The following is a 26,319-nucleotide window of genomic DNA, read 5'->3' as shown; positions in this document are numbered from 1 at the left end:
CAGCCCAGAAGCAGATGAGAAGGGGATGCACGATCTAGCATCCTTTGCTATCTGCAGCCAGAGACAAGGACTTTGCCTTGCTTCATAGAATGGCTGGGCATGCATTCATGAGAAACTTGGTAACTGGAAGAATTCAACCACGGTTTTGTTTTGTTTTTAAAATGTCATTTTCAGTATGCCTAATCAAAATCTAGTTTAGACTTTTCAGACAAACCTAGCTTGCTGACTAGTTATACCACTGACTCTTGTAAATGCCTCACTTAGAATACAAAGTTTACTAGGGATTCTCAGATGCAATACATATCTAATGTTATTTCTATCAGAATATCTTCCACAGTGTCAAACAAAGAGGTGTGCACATGTGCAAAGGGTACTCTTTAATTTATATCTATAATTCTGCAAAAAGCCTAAGGCAACATGATCCTTTGCAGCCAGCATTATAAGACAACCTAGAATGTTTGAACAGGGATGATTCCTTCCCCACTCCCAGTGGAGATATACTTCTAATTGCTGACCCATCTGCTGCCAGCCTCACCGATAGCAGAGATGGACAAACTCTGTAATTTGCAGATGCTCAAACAGACCTCACTTATAGTGAGGATGCATCACTATAAGTAAGGAAAAAGTCATGGGGGGTCAAAAATAAGTTAGAGCCCATACTACAGAAGGAAGTGTGGTTTAAGGAGGAGCTGTTTTTGCTTTGATCTTTTGTTTGATTCTGGTACACAATTCCTGAAAGCGTTTTAAAAGGGAAGCTACTTTATAATCACCAGCAGCAGTTGAGATAACAAAAGGACTAATGCTGCTAATGGAAAGGATTAAAGTCTGAATAGAGGCAGAGTTGCCTCTCTTTCTCAAAATGTTTAACAGATCATGGCACAAGTTTTTCAACCCAGTGTGCACTTCATTTTGCAAGACTTCATTCAGGTTCAGATTAGGTGATCACTGCAGTGGAAAACATAAATCAGGTTGGACACTGGATAAGGGACTGAGCTCAAGGGCAACAGTTTCTCCTAGCTTCCTTTCAAAATACAAATCCTAATGTTTCGTGCACAGAGTGTGGTTCTATTGCTAGGTGAAGAGAACACATACTGTGATATAGCATGGAGACAAGATTGCAAGCCTGCCAAAACTAAAGTCAGCAATGGAGGCCGCCAAGAATGTCTACAGCTAAAAATGGTCAGAGGAAGGTAGACGAGGAATCCATTTCATATGAATTTATACATGGAATCTGGTGGTTCTGATCCAATCATGCTTCGTTTGCATTGGGCTGCCTCTTGGATCAAGCATCCACCTATATCTGAGCCACCTGTGCATTGCCTTTTTAAAAAAGAAAAAAGCCTATGCAAGACTATACCAAAAATGCATGTATTATAAATATATTAATTATAGAAGAGTCAAGCCACATGTGACACTATATTTCTGCAGCTTAATTTTAGAAGTACTAATCCATCAGTAGTCTTATATGGTCATATCCTGTGTGTGTGTGCACGCGCACACATGCACATGCTTATGTGCTGATTACTTTAGGAAACTGTGGCCATGTGTGTGTGTATAACATGCTATATTGCATATAGCATGTGCGAATTGCTCATATTTTTAGCAGAACTGATTTTTAAAAAAACCCTCGCCATTCATCAAGGTGTAAGATAATAATTAGAAAACATCAGTACGGAAAAGTTCAACATCAAGAGTTTCAGAAAATTGTCTCTCTACAAACAAGCAGCATCAATATTTTGCTAATTACAGAAGCCAGAGGAAAGGCTTAAATGACGCCCACCTCTTTGTGGTTGCTAACAAAAAAGCCATTTCCCTGAGCTGTAATCTAAGCGGCAGGGTGTAGTATAGAGATATCTATTCTACAGACACTGTTCTGTTCCCATGGAAGTTATATCAGAGTAGTTGATGGCCTCACACAAGAACACCACATTTTAAAATACTGGAGCTAGTGAAAAAATGTTCAAAAGTCAGTCCCCTGGGTGGTGTACAACATTAAAAACACATTACAGAACATCAATGATTAAAAAACATAATGACAGACACCCTAATAAAAACAGTCATCATAATAACAGTCTATTTTCCCACACTTTAATAGGCAATAGATTACTAGCCACAGGCCTGGGTAAAAAGGAATGTTTTTGCCTGGTGTCTCAATACATGTAGTGATGGCACCACGCGAGCCTCTCTTGGGAGAGCATTCCATAATTGGGAGCCACCACAAAAAAGGCCTGTTCTCTTCTGGCCACCCTCCGGACCTCTCTGGGATGGGGGACATAGAGAAGCACTTCAAGTGACAAGCGCAAGGTCTGGGTCAGTTCATACACAACTGTACTCTGTAAAGGAGGACACATGGCCATCCTAGGGCTGAGTGTGTGTTGCAGAGTATATGAAAAGGGATATTGCCTATGCTTAGCATAGTCTGGGACAAGATCTTTCTCAAATGCAGCAAGATGAATTTGGGAGTGACCAGTAGTGGACAGTGTGGTGAGGATAGAGGTGCTTACCTGACCTTCCAGCAGGAGAGCTGCCGCTGCTTACTGTGTGTGTGTGTACAAAAGTGCCCCACCATACCAATTCACTACAAGGAATAACAGGAGTTTGGTCCCAATGCTCAGGTCTTTATCTGACCTGTGTCTTGGGGGGCTAGCTCAGAAAAGTGCACAGCTTTCTAGAACGCCCCTTGAGGCATTTCAGAAAGCTCTACCCACACACTCGCTTGGATGAAAGCAGAGAAGCAATCATTTTCATCCAATTTTCTTAACTGCTTGACACAAGGTTTGCTGGGAGCGGGAGTTGCTGTGATCTATATGATTTCTCTCTCTCTCTCTCTCTCTCTCTCTCTCTCTCTCTCTCTCTCTCTCTCTCCAGACTCTCTGTCCAGTTGTGGGGGTAGCATGTTTCTTCCTGGCACTGGGTAATTGTGACAGATTAGAGATTCTGTTGGTTTACTGCCTGCCTCACTAAAAAGCACTCTCCTGCCTGCCTGAGCTCACAGAGTTGGTCTCAGAGGTGGTGTTGAGGACTCTCAGATTGCTGGTGTTGAGGGCTTTCAATGGCCAAACCAAGGTGAAAAGCTGTGGCTCAATGTTAAAAAGGTAAAGGTAAAGGACCCCTGACAGTTAAGTCCAGTTGCAGATGACTCTGGGGTTGCAGCACTCATCTCTCTTTACAGGCCAAGGGAGCCAGCGTTTGTCCACAGGCAATTTTTCCAGGTCATGTGGCCAGCACGAGTAAGCCGCTTCTGGCAAAACCAGAGCAGTGCATGAAAACACCGTTTACCTACCCGCTGGAGCGGTACCTATTTATCTACTTGCATTTTTGATGTGCTTTCGAACTGCTAGGTTGGCAGGAGCTGGGAGCTCACCCCGTTGAAGTGATTTGAACCGCCGACCTTCTGACTGGCAAGCCCAAGAGGCTCAGTGGTTTTGACCCACAGTGTCACCCGCATCCCTTTCTCAATGTTACCTGATTTTATTTTATTTATTAACAGAATATAGCCAAGGCAAATGAATTGCCTTACACTGGGATGTGCATTCGAATCAACATTCCACTGAAGGTAAATAATGCAGTGCAAATGAACTACACCCACATTTGTATCTGACTGTACATCTAAACATGAATGTTTTTCCTCTGCACTGCATTGCTTTCAATAAGATGTGGTTCCTCTGCATGACATCTCAATGGTACAAACATTTGTATGTGTATCCCAATGTAAAGAAGCACCAGCCTAATTTCCTTAGTAATGGGGATAATGGCAACATGCCATACAGAAGCAGATGGGGAAACAAAGTCTTTTGTGTGTGTGGAATATACAAATGAATGGAAGCGTCGGGCAGGGGTTGCAGACAGTTTTACTCTTCCCAACATGCCAAGTTTTGCAACAAAAACATTTTGAAAAATGAGCTAAAGCAGATACTCATCAACTAGCAAGGAAGCAGAAATTGGATATAATTCCTCTAGTGAAGAAACCCTCTGGGAAATTAGCTAATAGTGTAGAAGATATAAAAATGATTATTTTGTCTTTCAGCCACTTATATCAAACTGAGAGACCTCAGGATGTGACACATTATTATTATTTTAACGAACTGCAGATCCCCAAAGTTTAGATTTAAGATAATTGAGGAACTAAATGCTGCAATTTCCCACAGGAATTCATAAATCAGATTAAGAATCTTCAGAATAAAAGACACCTGATTTTGATCATTTCGCAGCGGAATTCTACCAAAATTATGCATAAGTATTGAGCACTTATTTAGGTGAATTTGTTTAATTACCACATTGACAACAGGGGTTCTGGAACTCAGCAGGAACACCTCCCTCCTTCTCTTTAGAATGACAATGGCACCCACCTGAAAGGTGCTAGAACTGAGTTGCAGTGAGTCCCCCCCCCCCCCCAAGAAAAAGCCCTGCCACAGGCTGACATTGCTGGAATTTCACAAGGGATTATATTTTATCCTATAGCCAACACACACTGAATGGGTTAGAAGAAAACTGACATCCAGTAGGAAGAAATACACAGAGACCTATGTCTTCTAAATAGGGTCTTCTAATAAAAGTGCAATTTGATATTATACTCCATAACCAGAAAACCATTACGGAAATGCTTCAAATAATACAGCATCTCTCACATATATACCTTATCTAAATCTTACATAATGGTTCCAGATGTTTTCATCAACTGTGGATAATTAATTAGGGTAAATCACCCCAGTCACACCCTTCTCACCACTTCATTGTTTGCCTCATATTGTCCCGTGTCCATCGTATGTTGAATAAAATCCCACCACACAGTGCTAAAATCTTGCTGCTGCGCTTTTCCTTGTATCCAACATTTGGAGACAGTGGTTTGTTCCCCCCCACCCCCGATATCTTCCCATAACAATTATTTTTGTTTTTCTATCTGCCACCAATAAATGTGTTATCAAATCCTTAGAACTTATATTATTATTAGATGCATTCTAAATAAGAGTTGTTACTGATCTTTTATATATTGAAGCTTAGAAGGATGATTTCAAAATAAGAGGGTTTCCTCCATAGCATAGCACCAAAGCACACCATGAAATCCAGAGGCTTAGGTAAATAGTCTATGTCTTTAAAAGACGAGGCAGGGCTGGCCCAAGACATTTCATCACTTGAGACAGACTCCCAAATGGCATTCCCCCTCCTTGTCAGGGAAAAAGTGGGTCAGGAAAGATCTACATCAGAATTAGGGGGGTGAGGAAGAAAGGTCAACATCTGCATAGCTGCCCAGGTAGACGTTGCCACCTGAGGCTGTTGTCTCACCTTGCCTCATAGATTGCCCAGTCCTGGGCCTAGGGTTGGTTTTTTGTGTGTGTATTTTTAAAAATTATTATTTGATTATTATTTGCAGGAGAACACCAAATATTTTCAAAACTTAACAATTTCTAGAAAAGCCTTCTTTCATACACTTCTCCATGCCAAAGCAAACACAAACTTCAACCAGGAAAAAACTGCAGAGCAACAAATATCAACATTATCATGCCAAACATTTTCTGAAACAAGCAAGCTGTTTTCTAAATCAAATAAGCAAAACAAAACTCTGCTATGAATGACCACAAGTTTCACTCTCTACTAAGTTTGGAATAATTCCATTGTTTTCAGCTGTAGTGTTCTTGTGCAAATGATTTTAACTCTTTTACCCCCTGGGGAAAGAGATTTATGAAAATCTGAACTCAGAATAGAAACTGCACATCATAGTAGTAGTGGTATCTTAAAAATAAAATCTGAATTACTCCCCGCTCCTACTGGAAAAGCACATTAATCAGTGCCTAGAAAACACACCAACTTTTGAATGCATATTCAGGAGTCTACGCATATCCATCAAGTTCTCCAGAATTCAGAAAACATCATGTACAATAAACCAAATCCATATAAAGATAAAGGTGAAACAAACATGCAAGGGTTTGAATAAATACCAGTCTAGTCCACTCACTGAAAACAAATTTTTACCATGTTATTCCAATATATTGTAGTACAGATATGACCAAGACAGGTAACTCCAATAAACAAAATATAATCCTTCAAATTTGGGATTCAGGTCAATCCACAGGAAAAACAGGCTCACCAACCACTCTGTATACATCCTCAAAACATTTTTTTCCTCCCAACTTTCTTCAATAGATCATTAAAAAATAGTTATTGAACCCTACCTTCATATATCGCCTTGAATCCTTGAGCACTCACAGCGAAGTCTGTAGTGAAGCAGAGAGTCATAATTGATCCTGTGCTCACTATGGAGGATGGCAGCTGAAATCCAGAAAGCCTGCAAGATGCAAGGGACAAAAAGAAAGCACAGTATTTGTTATTAATTGTAACAACAACAACAACAACAACAACAACAACAAAACTCCCAAAGAGCATCATTTAAATGTTTATATTGGCAGCCTCTTCTTTGATGAATATCTGAAGACTTGAAAAAGCATCTGGAGGTACTCCACTGATATTTCTAAATCTTTTGAAAACTTTTTAATAGCACACTTCACATCTGAGTTGGGGGGGGGGCGCCCTTCATCCTGACTATAATTAAAGAGGACTGAAGCTCTGCTCTGCTCTCTTCCCAGCAGGGAGGTCTACGTGTGTGTCTATGCGTGTAAATTAATGTTGGCCTGAGTGTACTACAGGTTTGGATACTAACCTTGGAAATGATTTGGGGGATGGAGCCAACATCTCTCCCCAAACAATTAATGATGGTTTGTTGGTTTGTTTTTACTTTTCACAACTGCCCATAGCCACTGTTCTTTGGTTTGCTGCCTGTGCTGCTGTTTGGATAGTGTTTTTGCATTTTCATTCCTTCTTGAGCGAACCCAGGCAGTCGAAGCTCCCTATTCTCAAAGTGACACTGTCAAATGTTTAGCTTTGTGCCAAAGCACATGAAACCCATTGCTCTGAAAGCAGCACTTCTTGGACTTGTCATGTGCACTGAATATGACCGGCTGGTGCATAAAATAATGCCACAAAAGAGTAGCAAAAATGTTGTTGTGAGTTGAGAGGAGGGGGCGGTTATGCTGTATGTCTGAGTCCCTTTGAATTCTTGGCTCCGGCAAGGATTCAAATTGCTGGAATAGCAAGTTTCTTGGTAATGGCCCTCTAAGTATGGGCCACTAAGGTAACAAAGGAAGTGGCTCTGTGCTAGATAAAAATGGGTGGGCCTCCCTCCCTCAACTCACTGGTGGTTAGAAAGACAAAGGCAAGAGTTGAGTTGTGTGTGAACTAGAAGTAAGAAGCTGCAGGCTGCAGGCTGGGCAGCTAAAAGGAAGAACCATGCCTGATTTCTGCTGGAATCCAAGACTGTGGCTATGGGAGAAGCAAGAACCTCTTGGGATGTTAATGCTGTGAGCCCCTTTCATAGGCTCAGGTTGCATATATGTGTAAATAAACCATATATCCTAAATACACCTTTCTGAGGAAACTGAACCATGATAAGTTGTGAGGATGCACATAGCCCCCTTAGTATGTGGAACTGCCTTGCATAGACCATTTTAGGTAGCTTCTCCATTGTGGCATATTGTGAAACTGTCCCTAATCCAGGAGTTATATCTAGACAGGAAAAACCAAGCAAGAAAACTATCTCTATTTGAATGCACAGTGCAAGGTGACAATAGAACTAAATCCGAAGGCTTTAAAATATTCATGTTCAAATAGTTTTTCTTTGCTTACTTTTCTTTGAAAAAGGACGGTCTTAATAAACTGTGAAGTTAGAAATAGGTGGTATTAGTGAAAACATAATTGCCCATTTTTTAATATTAAGCTGTTGGCGCAGTTGCTGCTGTGATTCTGAAACACATGGGAGATTCTGCGCATGGTAACCTGCTCATATGGAAAGATGCCCACACAGTCTGTGTAGGTAAGCATGTACAAATGCACCCATGTGGTTAATGTCAACTGTGTCATAGAATTGCAGAGTTGGATGGGCCATTTCATCCAACCTGCTGCAATGCAGAAATTACAGGTACAGAATATCTAACAGATGGCCAGGCAAAACAAGTTAAGGAGGTTTCATGAGCATTAGAGAGGTAAATATTATTATGTAGATCATGTGGCAACTCCTGTTATGTATTCAGTGGTCTGTGTTTGCCTGAGCTTGAGTCTGGACTAAGGATTCTGAGCCCGTGTTCTGATTTGATACATGATATCCAATCACAGAACAATTCAGGATTTGGGCCTCTGTCATTGGTCCTTAAACTCTGAGTTATGATTCACAGCTTGAAAGTTTAGATAGCCAATCATGTTGGGAGTGGGAGTGGCCCATGCTTTCAGAAATGTATATAAGCAGTTGCTCTGTCTCTGCTGTCTAGTTCTGTTAGGTCAATAAAGGTTCTTGCTGTTATTACTGTGTCTTGCCTCGTGGGAACCCACCTACACAGACAACAGCATTCCCAAATCAAAAGGTATGCAACCTCTAGCAAAGGATTATTAATTCTCAAAGACTGCAGATCTATGCACATTTAGCAGTGAGTAATTTCCATTTAACATAAAGGACCTTACTTCTGACTGGATAGGTATGCAGTTCTGTCACCAACAATGGCTTATTCCATTAAATATTCACTTGTATGTTCCAGAAATCTTTTGAACTATAATTGTTAGCAAATTCTTCCAAAACTGTAGTTTACAGAAAGTTTTATCCCATGTTTTCCATGCATAAGCAGAATATATTTCAGCTTGCATAACAAGATTTCTCATTCCTCTCCTCACCCCTGCAGTCCCCCATGGGTAGGAGCAGAAAGTGAAGTTGGGTCACACAATACTGGATTCTCCACAGAAGTATACACTGCTAGAGAGAAAAGCCTATGTATATCAACTCCATGTGAAAATGAAATTATGACGTCAGATGGCAATGGTGGTGGTTGTTCATGAGTAACCAGTCAGGGCTCTGACCTGTCTTTTACAGGTTTTTATTTTGGTGCAAAACTATTTACAGTGCAGTACCACAAGTTTATGTCTGCCTTAATCGCTAGCAGAATCCGGGAGTGGTTGTTTCCGGGTCCTCCCCCAACATAATAGCTTAGTCACCCCCAGCCTTTTCCTTCCTTCTTTTTATTTTACACCTCTGCGCAGGGTGGGCGACGGAAGAGGCATGCTTCCCTCCTGGCCGGCTTGACCAGGAGTGGTGCTGAGGCTCCCAGCATCCTCCTCTGGTCCCTTCTCTTCTCCACTGGAGGTGTGCCTTTCCCCACCACAGGAAAAGGAACTGCTTCGCAAGATTTTCGGAGGTTGCCTGTAAACCAACTCCCCCTCAGCTTCCCTTCCCTGTTCCGATGGCAGTCCCCTGACATATGACTTCCCAACAGTGTGCACGTAGCAAAGAAGGCACTTGTATTATTTTCAAACATTGCTGGCAAACTGTGATACTAGTGCACACCTGTGCAAAGAAAAGTTGTAGGACAAGTAGCCTTAAAGCAGGCATCCCCAGACTTGGCCCTCCAGCTGTTTTGGGACTACAACTCCCAGCATCCCTAGCTAACAACAACTCCCAGCATCCCTAGCTAACAGGACCAGTGGTTAGAGAGGATGGTAATTGTAGTCCCAAAACATCTGGAGGGCCGAGTTTGGGGATGCCTGCCTGAAATAATAGGCTTGAGTCAGAACTATGCACTATAGCATTAAGATAATAAGCTACCATTACCAAAGACTGTAAGAGCCAACTACTAGGGGCCGAAGTCCCCTTTCCCCCCCTCAATAAAATTTTTGAGGGATCCAGGCTCCTACAAATTTGATGGGTGTTGCCATTCAAATGGTTTGTGTGTGTGCCTTGTGATTGATTATGCAGGTTGGGCCTTACCTGAGTCCCCCCCCCCCAGGTATTTGAATTCAACTCGGCACCCCTGCCAAAGTCTGAATCTTTTTGTCTTCTTTGTTGTGATATCAGGCCTTTAATGACCAGATGTTTTGTTTGTGCTCAAAGGCACATCCCAACAGACCTCAAAGTTCATTATCTGACTACAAATTCTCAAAGCAGTCTAGTATTTTTCTATCCACGTAACTTGATTATTTTTGAAGAGACAGCAGGTGGCTAATATTGAGAAGTGTATAATTTTTTAATATCTATTGACTTGATATATTTCGTACACACACATGCTGCACTAAATTTCAGGATGTATTTATGCAGTGCCATGGTGACTATATCTTGATCTTATATTGTTTTAGTAAATATTTCCACCTCTAGGATGATGTCTGCCATTGAGACCTGTATTATTGACAAACAACAGCCAATATGTCTACTTCATCTGATTTCAAAGAATACGGAAGTTGTTTTGACACAAACTACTTTTTTTATGAAGTGTGTATACTTCAAATGCTATGTGACTGCTTTAATGGTAGTTCCTGTACACTACTTTTTGAAAGTTGGCAGTATTTTTTTTTAAAAAAATGGTAGCCAATGAAAATGAAACATACATTTAGTTAAACAAATAATCTACAAAATGTATCCAGTTTCAATGAAAGCAAAGCAAAAACAGCACTGAGTATCTAAAATAATGGGATGAACATACCCAAAAAACCTGTTGCACACCTCCATTCTGAAAGCATTTTGCACCTCATTCAGTTGCATTTCTTCTGGAAAACTCCTTTTATAGGTGCTCTTTATAGAACAGTGTCTTGCTTCTAACACCAATTATCAATTTATTTTCCGTATTTGGGTACACTTAGCCAAGTCCAAAGTATGTATGTATGTATGTATCATATATGCCCTTCCATAATCTCATCACTTAATTCTTTCAGATGTGAGTACAGGCCATAACCTTCCTCTGTTTCCAAATGTGATTATGAAACTATAAAGCAGTGGTCTAATGAAGTGATCCAGTCAAAAAATCAAGCAATGGAAGAAATGAGCATGTGGTCTCTTTAAAGAAATGAGAAATAAAAATGATCAGCCTAGCTATATTGTGATTAATGGTTTTTTTTAACCCATTATTATCTATGAGAATGCAAACTCCAACTTTAGCCTTTCACCTCTATCTTATTTTTTAGAGTAAACTTTTTTTTTAAAAAAGTAAGTGAATAAACTTTTGTTGGAAATGAAGTTATTTTATTTGGGGTTTGATAGTTCAAATAAGAAGTAAGATACCGTCATATATATCCCAGAGAAAATATATTTTCTTGGAAAGACTCCTCTGTCATATTAACATCCATAATCATTCAGTTATTTAACCTTATTAGAAAGGTGAATTTATTCATAAGGCAGGGAACATTAATTCCATCTTCCATTGTTCTAGAAGACATTTTATTCAAACCTTAATTTAAATTGTCACCCAATATTGTCAGGTCACCTAGCATAATTGAAGGATCGCATTTTGAAAATATCTGAAATTCTGCATAGTATTTTAGTTATCTCTGCCTTAGGAGCACAGATATATCCTTCTCAAAAGTGGGTAATATTACGATTACAGCTACTGTACTCACTTTCAAAAGCTCTCAGTTTCAATTAAAACCTTTGTAGATGCTGGTTTAGCTTCTCAAAGCTCCTCTCAGATTAGATCATAAAATTCCTCCAGAAAAAATATATGCAAGAACTCAGGTAATTTTTCAAATGGCTTATGGGGGCGAATGGGGGATACTGCTGGAGCAAATCAAAGGGAAGCAGTCAAAAAAATAATTTACTCACACCTTTGGAACAAATAATTTTTTTTAAATTTTTTTTGGCTAAATAAAGACTTGGGCACAAGGGCTGGTTTGAACTAGGTTAAACTTAAAGTATAAACCAATGAAACACCCGCAGAAGGAAACAACTATTGGTGTGGGAATAAGCATTAATGTAAGGCAAAAACTGCAGCCACTACAGTGCCCACCATCCCTGGCCTGTGGGAAATAGAGGCATACATAGCTCTTTTCCCTAGGCCACAGCACAAATGTGAGTAGGTGGACTTTCTGCATCACCCTCATTGCCTGGGGCCTTAGCTCCAAGTGGGTGAGGGAGATTGGCCTCAAAGGCAGCCCTTATCAGGGGCGTAGTGTGTGTGGGGAGGGCTACTGGGGCAATGGCCCTGGGTGCATTTGGGGGGGGGGCGGAGCTGGCAGAGCGGTGTGAGGAGTATTATGTACTGAAGTTCTCATCCTGGGCCAGCAGGGGGATACTGTAGATAGTTCAGGTCCACATATGCAAATAAGGGATTGAAAGTGAAGTTCAATGATTGGATAGTTACAGAAAGTTGTTACAGTTGCATTGTAGTGGAGCTCTATATAAGCAGGCTGGCTGAACCCTTCAGTTCAGTTCTGTTCTGGCCTGTGAATAAACAAGAGCTGTTTGAAGAATTGCTGTGTCCTCTGATAGATCACCCACAACTTAACAAGGAGGATGCAACGGACATGCAACCTTTGAATCAGACTGTTTGGAAGTGTGCATCCTTGCCCTCACATGACACTGTTATACTAGGAGGAAAGAGTAAAAAAACCTCAGCTCGAAACTTCACTAAAAGCCAAAAAGGCAATTGCTCTTAGAGCCATAGAGCTGACCCGGAAATGTAAAGCAGGAAGAAACCTACTTTCTCTGCCTACACAGCAAATTGCTGGCAAAACTACAGTGGCGATAAGAGGACAACAGAACTCAATTTTTTAAAAAAGCACCAACCACATATTTGTATTAACTTTGCAGGCTTCAACCCCCATTCGTTTTTTGGGGGGCGGGCGGGTGGAATCTGGAACAGTAACTGACTACTGCTTTGGCTCTAAGCAAGTCCTGAATTCACAATGGAAACATGACCCTGGGCAAGCACCTGGAACCCCCAGAATCTTGTTAGAGATTGGAGTGGCATGTGGCTATACCAGTGTTTAACAGTGAATCAGTTTCACCTTTTGACTACTTTCAGTCACACTGCTTCTATTATTATTATTATTAATAATAATAATAATAAGAAGAAGAAGAAGCTCTTGGTGATATACCTCCATATCTGGACAATCAAATAATAATAGCAGAGCTATTCCCCCCCACCCCAGATATAAAGTGCCTTTTATAACTTCCCCACAAACGTGCTTCATTTTTACCACCATCACCACCAGTTATGATAAAATGAGTACTTTTCTCAACAGACTCTCCAGTATTCAGGTTTGGTTAAGCCATTCACACAACCTCAAAGGGGTGAATCAGCGAGGCAAAAATTCCAACCTATTTCCTGATCTGGGACAATATCAACTTCAGCAGCTTTTTCTGCCTCAAATATGGCCATGCATTTGGTTCTATTTCAGCTCCCAAATCCCTTTCAAACACAAGTCTCAGTCAATCTAAGCTCCCAGCAGACATTTGAAAGTTACTTGTTTACTGGATACTTGAGATTTTTATAAAATAAGAGCAGATGGCAAGTTACAACATCACTTTTTTATTAATAGCGGTGACTCCCAAGTGCTCATTGCACATCTTTTCGGTACAGTTATAAAGGCATATCCCAAATTAAAATTGTTTATATGCCAAACATGTTGCTTAGGGATTCATTGCTTATTCCATGCACCTTTTGGTTCCCTTGTGTATCTTTTAGCATGAAAATTATCATATTTTGCCAGGTTTAAAGGCATGATAGAACGTTCCTCAATGATTAAACTTAGAATGTTAAGTAAAACAAGTGTCAAGAAGACAAAATCTGTTCAAATCCCCTGATAGTCTCTGTGCTTCTACTTTTTTAGATCTCCGATAATTAGATAAACTCACAGTGCTTCTGGCAAGTACCATTTTCAAAAACAAAGCTGTATTCAGGGTTCATCTAGCTGAATTCAATGAAAACCAATATGTGGAGGCAAATGTGGTTTGAATTCTACCGCAGCTAAGTAACTTTAATTTCATTTTGCCTAAATAAATTGAAAGATATAAGACAAAGCTGTTGAAAGGTATCATCTACTACTATTGTCCCAAAACCCAAGAGGCATAAAATGTGGTCTCATCTACTCAGTCACCTCTCATTTCCAGCAACTTGGTGGCAAAGTGCTTACTCAGATTTTCTATGGTATTGAAATCTGGAGCTCTCATCTGAACTCCATTAAAGTTTTGGAAGCTCTGCAGAATTTTTTTATTTTGGAAGCTATACTCTGGGCCATCAGGAATATTTGCAGCTCTTTTTACAGAACCTGGATGGCCAACAATTAAGACAAGGACAGACTTGTAGTATGCCTGTTGAGCATTTTCCTGTGCTGTGCTATATGGAATTGGATGATAACCAACTCTGGAAAGCAGCTTGTCAAGAAGTTTTAGGGTATTATTTTCTAGAACTGAGCTCTGCTTTGAATTTGAATAAGTTTCATCTAAGGGATTGGCTCCTCTGGATAGAATCCACAAGGGACCTGGAGACTAATTAGAAACAGCAAAAAAATTCCTCTTAGTATGCACGCTTGAGAACAGAGCATTTTAGAGCTACCGTATTTTTCGCTCTATAAGACGCACCAGACCACAAGACGCACCTAGTTTTTGGAGAAGGAAAACAAGAAAAAAAAATATTCTGAATCTCAGAAGCCAGAACAGCAAGAGGGATAGCTGCACAGTGAAAGCAGCAATCCCTCTTGCTGTTCTGGCTTCTGGGATAGCTGCGCAGCCTGCATTCGCTCCATAAGACGCACACACATTTTCCTTTACTTTTTAGAAGGGAAAAAGTGAGTCTTATAGAGCAAAAAATACGGTAGTTAACTGACCAAACTCTCACTAACCTCAAGAAATGGCTTTATTGAGTTTCATTTTCAAGTGATGCCCACCACAGTCTTGGATGGCCACTGCAACCAGGCTATGTACACAGACACACTTTGTATTTGTGGTCAACCACAGATGGAAGATGACACTCATTATCTGCTGGCCTGCCCCTTATATAGAGACGGAAGAGATCGCTTTCCAAAACCTTTATTCACACAAAAGCAAGCAAGTAAATCCTGCCATAAAGCTGGATTTGAATTTGTTGATGTCTCTAGTAACTCTTCTCTTACATCACAGGTTCCTATTATGGATCCATGGTCTGTATTGTTTTATGTATGGGTAGCCTTTAGACTCTGCACTTCTCTGAATTGTGCAATAGAGTACAAAGCTGTTCATCTTTTCCAGAATCCAGTGCATTTAGAATCCAGTATATTTAGAAATGTACATTGAGTTAAATTATTGTTTAAATATTTAAATATGGTTTTATATGGTCTCATATTGGTAAAATATGATTTCATATGGTGTATTTTGTTTTTCAGTTCAAGATCGGGCCAATTTTAAGGGCAGCCATTTTTATTTGTTTTAGTAAGGTCCATGGGGCTGCTTGCCAATTGTTTTGCCATTGGCTATTTTTCTTTAAGCTGTTCCCTTCCTTTAACTCTTTGTAAATTTTGTTTTTTTTGCAGTGGGAGTAGGTTCTCACAGCCTGATAGTGAAAAAATAGTTTAAAATGGAAATAAACAGTTAAACAAAGCTTAGGGAAACAGACCTCACAACAACTTATGAACTTTTGGTAGCCTACCCCTGAAAATTGATAATTTTTGCTTCTGCAAATGCAACAGTGCATTTGGAGGATTAATTCTGCCTGACCCTTCTTCACTCACACTCATGTGCATACAGACTTTCTTAGAAGTCAATTTCCCTGAAACAAATGGAACTTTAACTGAGTAACTGGAGCATCAGGATACAGGATACCTTTCTCTACCATAGGTTTTCTTTTTCCTTTTCCTGGTAATTCTTCTTTCCCCAGCCCCAAGTCAATAAAAACTAGTTTTCCATGTAATTTGTTTATTTATATTGCAGAGCTGCCATAGTTGAACTGTTTTCGGTACTTTCTCCCCTTCATTCAGATTTATTCAGCTCAGTATATCCTCCCCACCATCAACACCAATGGGTGGTTGTCATATGGGTTGTCCATATGAACTATGATACTGTGTAATCATATACATGTTATTCATAAGTCAGTCCCATTGAGTTCAGTGGGACTAGATCCTCATTCAGTATGTCTAGAACTGCAGCCTAAAATTGTTTTGACTGATAGCTAGGAAGAAGCGGATCTGGTTTTTGAGTTGGCATTTTCAATGGCCGGAGAATGATGGTGCACTTCAGATGCAAATTGCTCTTTTATTTTCACTTCAAGAGCAGCATTACAGAAAGATAATGCAATGTCAGAAGAAAGGTTAGACCTTAAATGTGCCACAAATGTGTTCATTATTGTACCTTTTTCATTTTGTAGGAACTCTGACAACTATTACTGTATATTGCAAAAGGGGGCTTTCAAGCTATCAAATGAAACATACGCAATCTGTATTAAAATAAATATTGGAGGGGATGAATAAGTGAAATGACAGAATTGTTAAAGGAAAATTGTTTCTGCTATGGAACTTTTTATGGAAAGCATCTTACATTTGGCAATTACTGGTAAATATCAGTCACACAAGGCAATGATCATAGAAGTTATACTGAGCACTTTTTAGACAGTAGAAAGTACATTAAAAGACTACTACACTTGATCTTAGCCAAAAGGCCGAGCGATTAAAAGACTATTAAAATAGAATGTTAAAAATATTTAGGTGTTTATATTTTCAACCTGGTTTCGTTCGAATGAGATTCCAGGGTGTTCTTACAAATATATTGTGCATCCACATGCACACAAATGCACACACAAATTGAATAAAACTATTAAACATACCAAAGTTTTAAAACTGTAACCTGATATTAAATACATAAGATAAAAACAGTGACCATTGTGGATATCCCAATTCCATTAAACATGAACAGCTTGCTCTGTCCCATAAGCCTAACATCTCCAAACAACATTTCAAAGCAACTCCTAAAATTTTGTAATGTGGGACCACTACACAGCTAGAGAAGAGGAAATTCCACAAACTGGATGTCATAACCAAGATGGCTATTGACCATGCTACCACCCACAAGCTTTGTTCCTCAGTGGGAGCATGTTAAGGGCCTTGACTTCATATCTGAATGCAGATATTGGGAGAGGGGCTCCATCATGTAATTAGAACCCAGGATTTTCAGGGATTTATAGTTCACTGTGCACATCAACTTCCTTAAAACAAGCCACTTCCATACTTTGGTTATATCTGACACTATCTCCTAGGTAGTTTTTGGTTATGGACATAAGCATCGGCTCCTGGGGGCTGAGCCACTGTGGACCCTCTCAATTTGTTTTGGGAGGGGACAGGGGGCCTCCCTTGTTGAGGCTGAATGTAGAGCCGTGTGCAGAACGTTAGGATATTGGGTTGGGTCCCCTCAATGTGCTTCAGAATATGGTGCCTGTGGTTATGGATATATACCATATTTTTCGCTCTATAAGACACACCAGACCACAAGACACACCTAGTTTTTGGAGGAGGAAAACAAGAAAAAAAATATTCTGAATCTCAGAAGCCAGAACAGCAAGAGGGATCGCTGCGCAGTGAAAGCAGCAATCCCTCTTGCTGTTCTGGCTTCTGGGATAGCTGCGCAGCCTGCATTCGCTCCATAACACGCACACACATTTCCCCTTACTTTTTAGGAGGGAAAAAGTGAGTCTTATAGAGCAAAAAATACGGTAAGTTCCATGCTCTCCCCAGGTCCAGATATGGGGATTCTAATTATGAGAGCATGTACATATAAAAATAATTTAAGAAAATCAGATGGGACCCAATTCATACATGTGCTTCATGTGTAGTGCCTGTCTCACACAATGTCATATACGCACAACTAGAATGAACACACAGCCTGTTCCTTCCAGCCAACCAAGGATTGTTATTTAATGGATTGTTAGTATTATTACTATTATCATCAAACACTCATGCCAAAGACTCATGTATGCAGCTGGGAAAGCCTGCTGTATGTTTCACCCCCATACCCACTTTATGTAATAGCATCAGTGGTGGTCTTCGGGCTGTCAAATTTCAGGGGTGCCTTGTGCAACGCTAAAATTCAGTGCCCCCTGCCTCTCTCACTTCATTCCACAGTATTGCTGTGGCGCCCCCGGCAGCGTCCAGTGTGGGCGAACCAGCCCTGCTACCCTAAAACCCCCTCTGATAGCATTTCCTACTTGAAAAGCATTGCAACTAAGGAAACAAACAATGCCACTTTGTTAAAATAAAACGATCTTGCAAACTGTTGCCTTTACAAACTTACCATTGCCATTCTATGTACGCAAGTAAACACAGTGCTTATCCTTCCAAATGGGATAAGGAGAAAAATGATCTGTTTCAGAGCAAATTGTTGAAAAGCGTTCAGTTAGCAATCAAACTCATGATTTAATATATCCCAAAACAGCCATAGGAATTTGGCAGGGCAATGCAGCTGTATGACAGCATAATAACTACGGAGGAGAAGAGAGCACCATACCGTCATTCTGCATCAGGCAGCTAAGCAGAAAAATAAGCTTCCCAAATGTCGACATATTATCCAACTCTGAACCAAAGGATATAAAAAATTCTTGAATTAGCAATATAAATCTATGATTCACACTTTCTGGCCAGATACATAACTTGAGCCTATATTTTAAGGTTGACAAAATGTGTTTTATCTTGCTTTTCTTAAAACAGTTTACATTATGAATTTTGCAAAAGAGAGGTGGGGATCCAGAAGAAAATGTGGGGAGATATATATATATATATATATATATGCTTTCGTAGATTTTCACGGGTACAGGAATGCAGGTTTTGGTGTCCTCGGGTGTCTTCCCGTGTAAAAGTTGGGGTGTCTAGGCGACGTTTCGACGAGGTCTCACTCGTCATCTTCAGGCTGGTGCTTTCGGCTTCTTGTTACTGGAACAGAGCAGGATCTCAGTGTTTGAGTTCCTATAAATACTGTTGAGGGGGTGTGGTGTATAGCCTCCAATGTTCTGGGCAGAGAGGAAGTTCCCAGGCTAGTGTGCCTTTTCTTCTTTTGTTCCTTAATTACTTGAGAGATATCTTGAGTGATTTCTTGAGTGATATCCTGAGTACCACTTAGGTGGGTCATTAGGTGTGGATTAGTTGTTAAAGTCTTTGTGTCTTGACCTCTTGAACTTTGTGAAGAGTTTTCCTGAGAAGATGGCTGTACTGTACTTAGTTGTGCTCTGGCTTGGCTTCGTGTATAGGGGCGAGCTGTGGTTTTGTGGCTTGTGTCAGCCAGATCTGTGTAGGGATTGCAGGGGGGTGCAGCATCCGGAGGTGCCACCATGGATTGGCTACTGGATGGTGTCTGTAATTCATCTGTGGAGAGGGTCTGGGTTTGGGTCTGGTGTGGTTGATTGGTGTTGGCGTTCTGTGTGCCTCTGGATCTGGTGTCAGTTTTTGTGGGGAGGGCTAATTTCCAGATGTCTGGCAAGCGGGATGTGTCGTCACGCTTGTTCATGTTGTGAGGGTGTTTCTCTATCTCGATGGCTTCCATGATTATTCTCTTGTGGTGATGTTCCGTGTTAAAGAGCAATTTGGAATCTGCAAAATTAATTTCGTGTCCTGTTTCTTTCATGTGTTGGAAAAGAGAGGAAGTTTTTTCTTCTTTTTTGACGGCATTCTTGTGTTCTAAGATGACGAGTGAGACCTCGTCGAAGATGACGAGTGAGACCTCGTCGAAACGTCGCCTAGACACCCCAACTTTTACACGGGAAGACACCCGAGGACACCAAAACCTGCATTCCTGTACCCGTGAAAATCTACGAAAGCATATATATATATATATATATATATGCTTTCGTATATATATATATATATATATATATATATATATATATGCTTTCGTAGATTTTCACGGGTACAGGAATGCAGGTTTTGGTGTCCTCGGGTGTCTTCCCGTGTAAAAGTTGGGGTGTCTAGGCGACGTTTCGACGAGGTCTCACTCGTCATCTTCAGGCTGGTGCTTTTGGCAGTTTTTGATACAATTGTATCATTCTGGATTACCCCCCCCCAAAAAAAATCTCAACCAGAGCAGTCTTACGAGTACATGCTTTGCACATGAAAGGTCCCAGGTTCAATCCTGCTTCAAACCTTTGAGATTTTATGCCAGTCATTGTTGACAATACTAAGCTAGACTGACTGGCATTGTCTAATGCAGCATTCTGTGTTGCGTGTGTAGGTCCCCAGGCCACCCCTCAAATAATTTCACACAACACACGTAATTTTAGTTTTGGTTTTTGTGGCACTATTTTGGTCACAACTTTATTAAAATACAAAATCTGTGAGTGGTTGTTTAGACATTGGTTATGACTATCTGTCCCCCCGCCAGGGACAGAACTGACATTCCGAGCTCCGATCAGAAGCCAGATGAAGGGAAAGTCAATGTTGGGAATCAGTTGAGCTGAGCGTCAGTCCCACGCCGCTCACCCAACCAGCTCCCCAAGGCTTGCCGGCCTTGGTCCCATGGAAGGGACTGGACGAAATCGTGGCAAGCCCCAGGATTCCTTTAACGGAATTCCCTTCAGCACAATTGGAGGGGCAGGCACAGCCTATCCTGACCCCTCCAACACCAGCTTATTAAAACCAATGCCTAACCGCAACCTTATAAGTTGTGATGAATTGCTAAGTAGTAGGCAAAAACCAAATGGCACCAGCCAATCAGCCAAATGGAAAAATTCCTACTAGGTCCCTGCACCAAGGCAGATGACCCCATGACAGGCAAAGCAAGGTCAACCGGAAAACAGGGCGGGCGGGTGGGTGATCCGATGCACTCTGCGAAAGAGAAAGGAAAACCAGAGAGCCCCCTTATTTAAAGGCTATGGTCCCACCCACCAATTTGCTACATGCAATTTGCCCCAGCAACCCGGTCATCCAATCAATGCACCAGGCAATAGCCATTAACCTGCCCGGCAACACAGGGTTGGCCTGGTGGCCCACACCGCGACACGCACTCTCATTTAATTGGAGAATGACCTTTACATGAATGAAGTTCTTCAAAGGAATCAACAGTGTAATCCTACATTTTAATATATATTTTTTGCAAAATCTTGATATATTCAATTGAACTCTCCCATTAGTGAATGTGTACATGATTGCAGCCCTAGTCAGACATCTGCAGTACCCTATTCCTTGAATACCTTACTGAAAGAGATTATCTATATTAACCAGTGATTTTAACCATAGTGAGTAAAGTTTTCAAAAGTTTCACGTTTCCACAAATATTACGTAGCTCTGCAGCCTACTCTACAGCAGCTCAGCCAGGCAGATTATTCCTCAGAGATGACAGTGATCCATTTTATTAAAACCGAAGTTTTATTTATCATCCAGGGATGACAAGAAGATACTGAACCACTCACTCTGCAACTCTTATCACAGGCCTTGTCTCTGTAATTACCTATTCTAAGTGCACATATAACAGGCCCTCAGGCTTCCAGAATTATTTCTGGCTTCAGGGACAGGCTTTTTGCTGCTTCTCTTTTTTTACAAACTTTTCCCTTAAGGGTTGCCTCTGGAGATTACAACTGACACCAGAAAGGAGGGTGGGGGGAATGTAGAGGCGCAAAATGGAAGACTCAGCAAGGGGAAAGGAAGAGGAACATAAATGCAAGGAGGGAGAAGGCAATCAAGAGAGAGAGAAATGTGGGGTTATTAGGGGCACTAATTAATGAAGCCACACCACATTTTTCAATAATATCCTGCTGCAAGGGCTTTGCATTTCTTTTCTACATTGCCTACAGGTATCTGAACATTTGATTTGATAGCACTTAGGACATTAAGGCTGAAACCCTGTACACCCTTAGCTGGAAATATTTCCTTCTGTTCACTCATGCTAAACTTGTGGTCCAGATACCATAGCATCTTCTGCTTTTGATTATAACACAAAGGTCAGGAAGAGGGGAAAAATCCAGTACCCAAACAGCTGCCTTGGGAGAACACATACAATCCTCCTTGAGACAAGGATCTAGTCTCCAATGAGGGAGGATAAAAAATTGTTTGCCAAGGAAGGAAAGGGAAATATAAGCAACCAGGGAAGACACAACCGCACACTGACAGCAGCAGACTCCTGCGGCACATGACATAGGATTTGGAAAACAGAGGTGCAAATTCAAATCCTTGTCAAGGGGGATGTTACCTCACACAAGCTTTTATGTGCCTGGCCAGCAAGAGTTATGTTGGACCTGTTAACACCACAGAGGTGTTCCTTGCCCACTCAGTCATAAGCAGACACATCATGGGACATTTCTCTCCCCTGCCACTGCTCCCCTGCCACTGCTATAAGCAAATGGACTGCACTAGAAACCGTATCCTGGTAGAACAGCTCAGGTATCATAGGCATGGAGGTCTAGCTTTGACCTCACATGGCAGAAGCTCCTACATCCAGAGACAAATTTACAGCTGCTTTGCCAGCAGAATTGTGCCTGCACAGCAGAAATGCTTGTGTAGCATCATACCAGTGTTGCGCCTCATAAATGACCGGCATATGGAAGTTTCCACCATATCCTACAGCCCCACAGCTGGTATAGAGGAAGACTCCCTAATGCTTCAAAATGCTGACAGGTCTAGTTTTGCGCATATATGCATTTATGTACACAAGCAATATATTTGGAACAGAAGTGCTGAGAAAGAGGGAACAAATTAACCATCAAAGCAAAAATTTATAAAATTCCAGTGTTTTGAACAATTTGAACTCATTAATGACTCGTCACTTTTGCTGAGCCTAAAAGAGCTTTCTCCAGAGAACAATTAGCTCTTGTCTGAATACAAATATTTTTAAACGCACCTCATTCATGTTTGTTTTGTCAATAAAGCAACGACATCTCAGTCTCCCCGAGGTTCATTGCTTGACTTATTAAAGATGCATGATTTTTTGGATTTAAATACACATAGCTGACACTCCATTCAGACATTCTTTAAACTTCTTATTAAAAACACCTTTTTCAAAGGACATTAAAAAAACCAGAAGCATTTTTGTTAGGGATTGTAGGACAAGACCTGCCAAGGAAAACAAAGAATTTATGTATTCAACAACAGTGGCAAGAGTCTTGTAGCACAAGGATGGAAGAATGAGGAAACCCTGACAAAAGAACAGTGGCAAGAGAAATTGATGAACTATGCAGAACTGGCTAAACTGAGATAAGGACAACTGTGACTTTAAAGAAGAATGGGAACTTTTCACAAATTACTTAAAAAGACAACAAAATGAATTGGACTCCTTGGCAGGTTTTGAATAAACATACACAAATTTATTGATTGATAATAGGGTAGACAGATAATGTGAGGACTTGTATAATTTTATAACATGCAGAGAATAATATGGGTTGAGAAATCAGAGAGGAGCTGAGGGAAGTCTCAGGGGGAGGGTTTGAGGGGGGGCTAGAAGAGGAAAAATAATATGATATGTTTTGATATGTTATGTTGAAATTGCTAATAAAAACATTTTAAAAAACACAAAAAACCCTTTCTTCTTATTGTTCTGCATATACCAGACAATTTCACAGGCTTCTAATCTACAGGAGAATTTGTGTGCCTACGCCCCGCCCCCCATATCCCATGTTTTTTCCATTAAGGTGTTTTATGTTTCAACAATGCACTGGAGTATGAGGGTGTCAGGATCAAGTATTAGAGGGAAAGTCTGTATTCAAATAATCCCTGAATGCTCCAGTGGATTAAGATCATTCTTGTAGCAAACAAGTCCATACTGCTGTAATTAGAGGAACACAATAAGGGACTTGAAGGGACTGCTGTGGACAGTTAGAAACCTAAGTTTTCGGACCCAAGAGATTAAACACAATGCTAATGTGCCCAGACCTGTTATGAAACTTTGAAGAATGAAAACATACTGACCCACAGGCAAGGAACAACAAGCTTAAGTACTTGTATCTATGTATTTAAACACATAGGCTTCGATCTGACATTCTGCTGTAGGAAGAAGTGGGAGCAATTATTGCCAATTACTCCTCCTCCTTGCAGGTCTCTGCACCACCTGAAAATGTACACCACAGGATTGGGAATCCCTCTGGAACTGTATGAAGAGGTGCTGCAGGGTGCAAGGGTAAGGAGGAACTGGTTATATAGCTTGTAAAAAAAAAAATGCACGTTTTCTATATCCAGTGAATAGCTAAGTGCAAAGCAACCAACAACATTCTATTCCTGGAACACCTAAAGAAGTCGAATGCCACATGAATCAACGACAAGGTCAGAGCAATACCATCAACACCTTGTGGCTTGTTCTTTTGCTAGAAGAACATATTCCAGTGTCAGAGGCACTGCCAATCCACAGTCATGCATTATACATTTTGGCAGGACTTACCGCAGTAATCACGGCACCCTTTTACATTGCAAACTTATATGAAAGGCTCTTTCTGCTTAGATAAATAGATGTCAATATTATCGGGCAGCCAGGATGCAGAATGATTTGAGAAATAAAGACGAGGGTGCCACAGAAAAGGGCAGCAAAACATGCATTGCTAATGCATGGCCTTCAGCAATATTTTTATTTATTTACTTATTACACTCCAAGCATGGAATCATAGAATACATTAATATTCCATACAGCATTTTGGAAAAAGAAAACATCTGACCTCATAACAGTTATTAAAAAAACAACATTAGCAATATGCAAACAATAAACAAAACTATACTCCCACCTTACTAGCAGATAAAAATAAAAACTCAACACTGGCCCCCTTCTCCATAGTCCAAAAACCCTTCACACCAGCCTGGCATTTCCCCCCTCCTTTTTAACCTCCCCACCCCACCCCACACAGAAACCCAGAGTCAAGACCAGCAGAAGTACATCCATGGTGGGTTGGTCCAGGGTTCTCCAGGAGTGGTCCAGCAATCTTTCCTCCTTTCAGATGCATTTCTGACAACTGGATTTCCTTGAAAACCAATGGCACTGATATGTACCAGTAGACGCTTAAGTTCAGTTGACTTCAATGGGGTTTAGGCTGCAATCCAAACCCGTTCCATGTTGTGCTGGTGTGTTTGTCTCTCCATGCAGGCCTGCCAGCCTCACGTAGCCTCCCCCTGAGGATTGACACCATATCACGGTACTGCATTTACAGTGCAGATACACAAAGTTCATGTCTGTCTTAGTCACTTGCAGAATCTGGGAGTGGCCCCTTCTGACTTTTCCCCTAACATAAGAACTTAGACATAGGGATGCGGGTGGCGCTGTGGGTTAAACCACAGAGCCTAGGACTTGCGGATCAGAAGGTCGGCGGTTCAAATCCCTGCAATGGTGTGAGTTCTCGTTGCTCAGTCCCAGCTCCTGCCAACCTAGCAGTTCGAAAGCACGTCAAACTGCAAGTAGATAAATAGGTACCGCTCCGGTAGGAAGGTAAACGGCGTTTCCGTGAGCTGCTCTGGTTCGCCAGAAGTGACTTAGTCATGCTGGCCACATGACCCGGAAGCTGTACACCGGCTCCCTCGGCCAGTAAAGCGAGATGAGCGCCGCAACCCCAGAGTCAGTCACGACTGGACCTAATGGTCAGGGGTCCCTTTACCTTTAAGAACTTAGACACCCAAATCTCCACTTCCCCTCCTTGCGTTTTACCCCTCTGTGCAAGCTGGGCGACAGAAGTGGAGTGTGTGCCTCCTGGCCAGCCGGGCTAGGTGAGGCGCTTGGGCTCTCAGAAGCATCTTCGAGCCCTCTCCTCGCTTGGCTGGCCCCTTCCCTCTCTTCTCCACTGGAAGTGTGGGGAAAGCTTTCCCCACTGCTGGATGGGGAACTGCTCCTCAGAAGTTTCTGCGGCTCCCTGTATCCCAACGGCGTCCCTGCCTCCCTCCCCTGTTCCGATGGCAGTCCCCTGGCACCTCAAAGGCTCAAAATTGGTAAGAATGCCTAGAAATAAGACACAAACTAGCAGTTTAGATTTCATTGAATATTAAAATCATTTCCAGGGATTGGAATACATGACCCTTGGGGGTCCCTTCAAGCTCTACAATTCTACGATGCTATGATTAATAAAACACAGAATTAAAATAGCCACGTCATTGAACCATGCCCTGCAAAAGCCGAATGTTGGCTTTTATTTGGTTGCGAAGTGCCTTAGTATTTATTCTTGAAAAGAAAGGCAGAATATAAAATGTTTTAATCATCACCATCCACAGATATCCTTTCTTGCCCCTAGGGGGGTACTCTAAACCACTTCTGAAGTGACAGATTTGCAGCCAGACGATGATGCCAATCCCAAAAGTGTGCGAAAGTGCTACATTTATGATTTAGATTTGGTTCACGAGACAGTGGTTTCTACAATTATACGTAAGAACCATTTAGGGGCTATCCTCTAGACAGAAAGTGATATTCAGATATATGAATATCATTTGGTAAAATGGCTTTTCTTTTCTTTTCTTTTCAGTTGGAACTCACTGGAACTCAGTTCTGGCACTTCTCAGGTGGGCGCCATTGCCATTCTAAGAGATTGAAGGATGTGTTTGTAGTGAGTTCTGGCAACTCTTTTTCGAGAAAAACAGTAGTGGGCATATCCTTTTCAGTGAGACAAAAATGATGGGGGG

General features: G+C 41.2%; 1 protein-coding gene across 2 annotated transcripts in view; it reads right to left on the bottom strand.

Annotated features, from left to right (window-relative positions):
• Nucleotides 1-26,319, bottom strand: part of CSMD1 (CUB and Sushi multiple domains 1) — a 956,661-nt gene that overhangs the window by 642,988 nt on the left and 287,354 nt on the right. For both annotated transcript variants that reach the window (XM_081856635.1, XM_081856636.1), the window contains exon 3: nucleotides 6,171-6,283. In XM_081856635.1, the coding sequence (XP_081712761.1) occupies nucleotides 6,171-6,283 (113 nt within the window). The remainder of the gene's footprint in view (nucleotides 1-6,170; nucleotides 6,284-26,319) is intronic.

Source organism: Podarcis erhardii (assembly GCF_964252035.2).
Source record: "Podarcis erhardii genome assembly, chromosome: 3".
NCBI classification, from domain to species: domain Eukaryota; kingdom Metazoa; phylum Chordata; class Lepidosauria; order Squamata; family Lacertidae; genus Podarcis; species Podarcis erhardii.
Note: the sequence above shows the minus strand (reverse complement) of the source record. Positions and strands in the feature narration are given on the sequence as shown.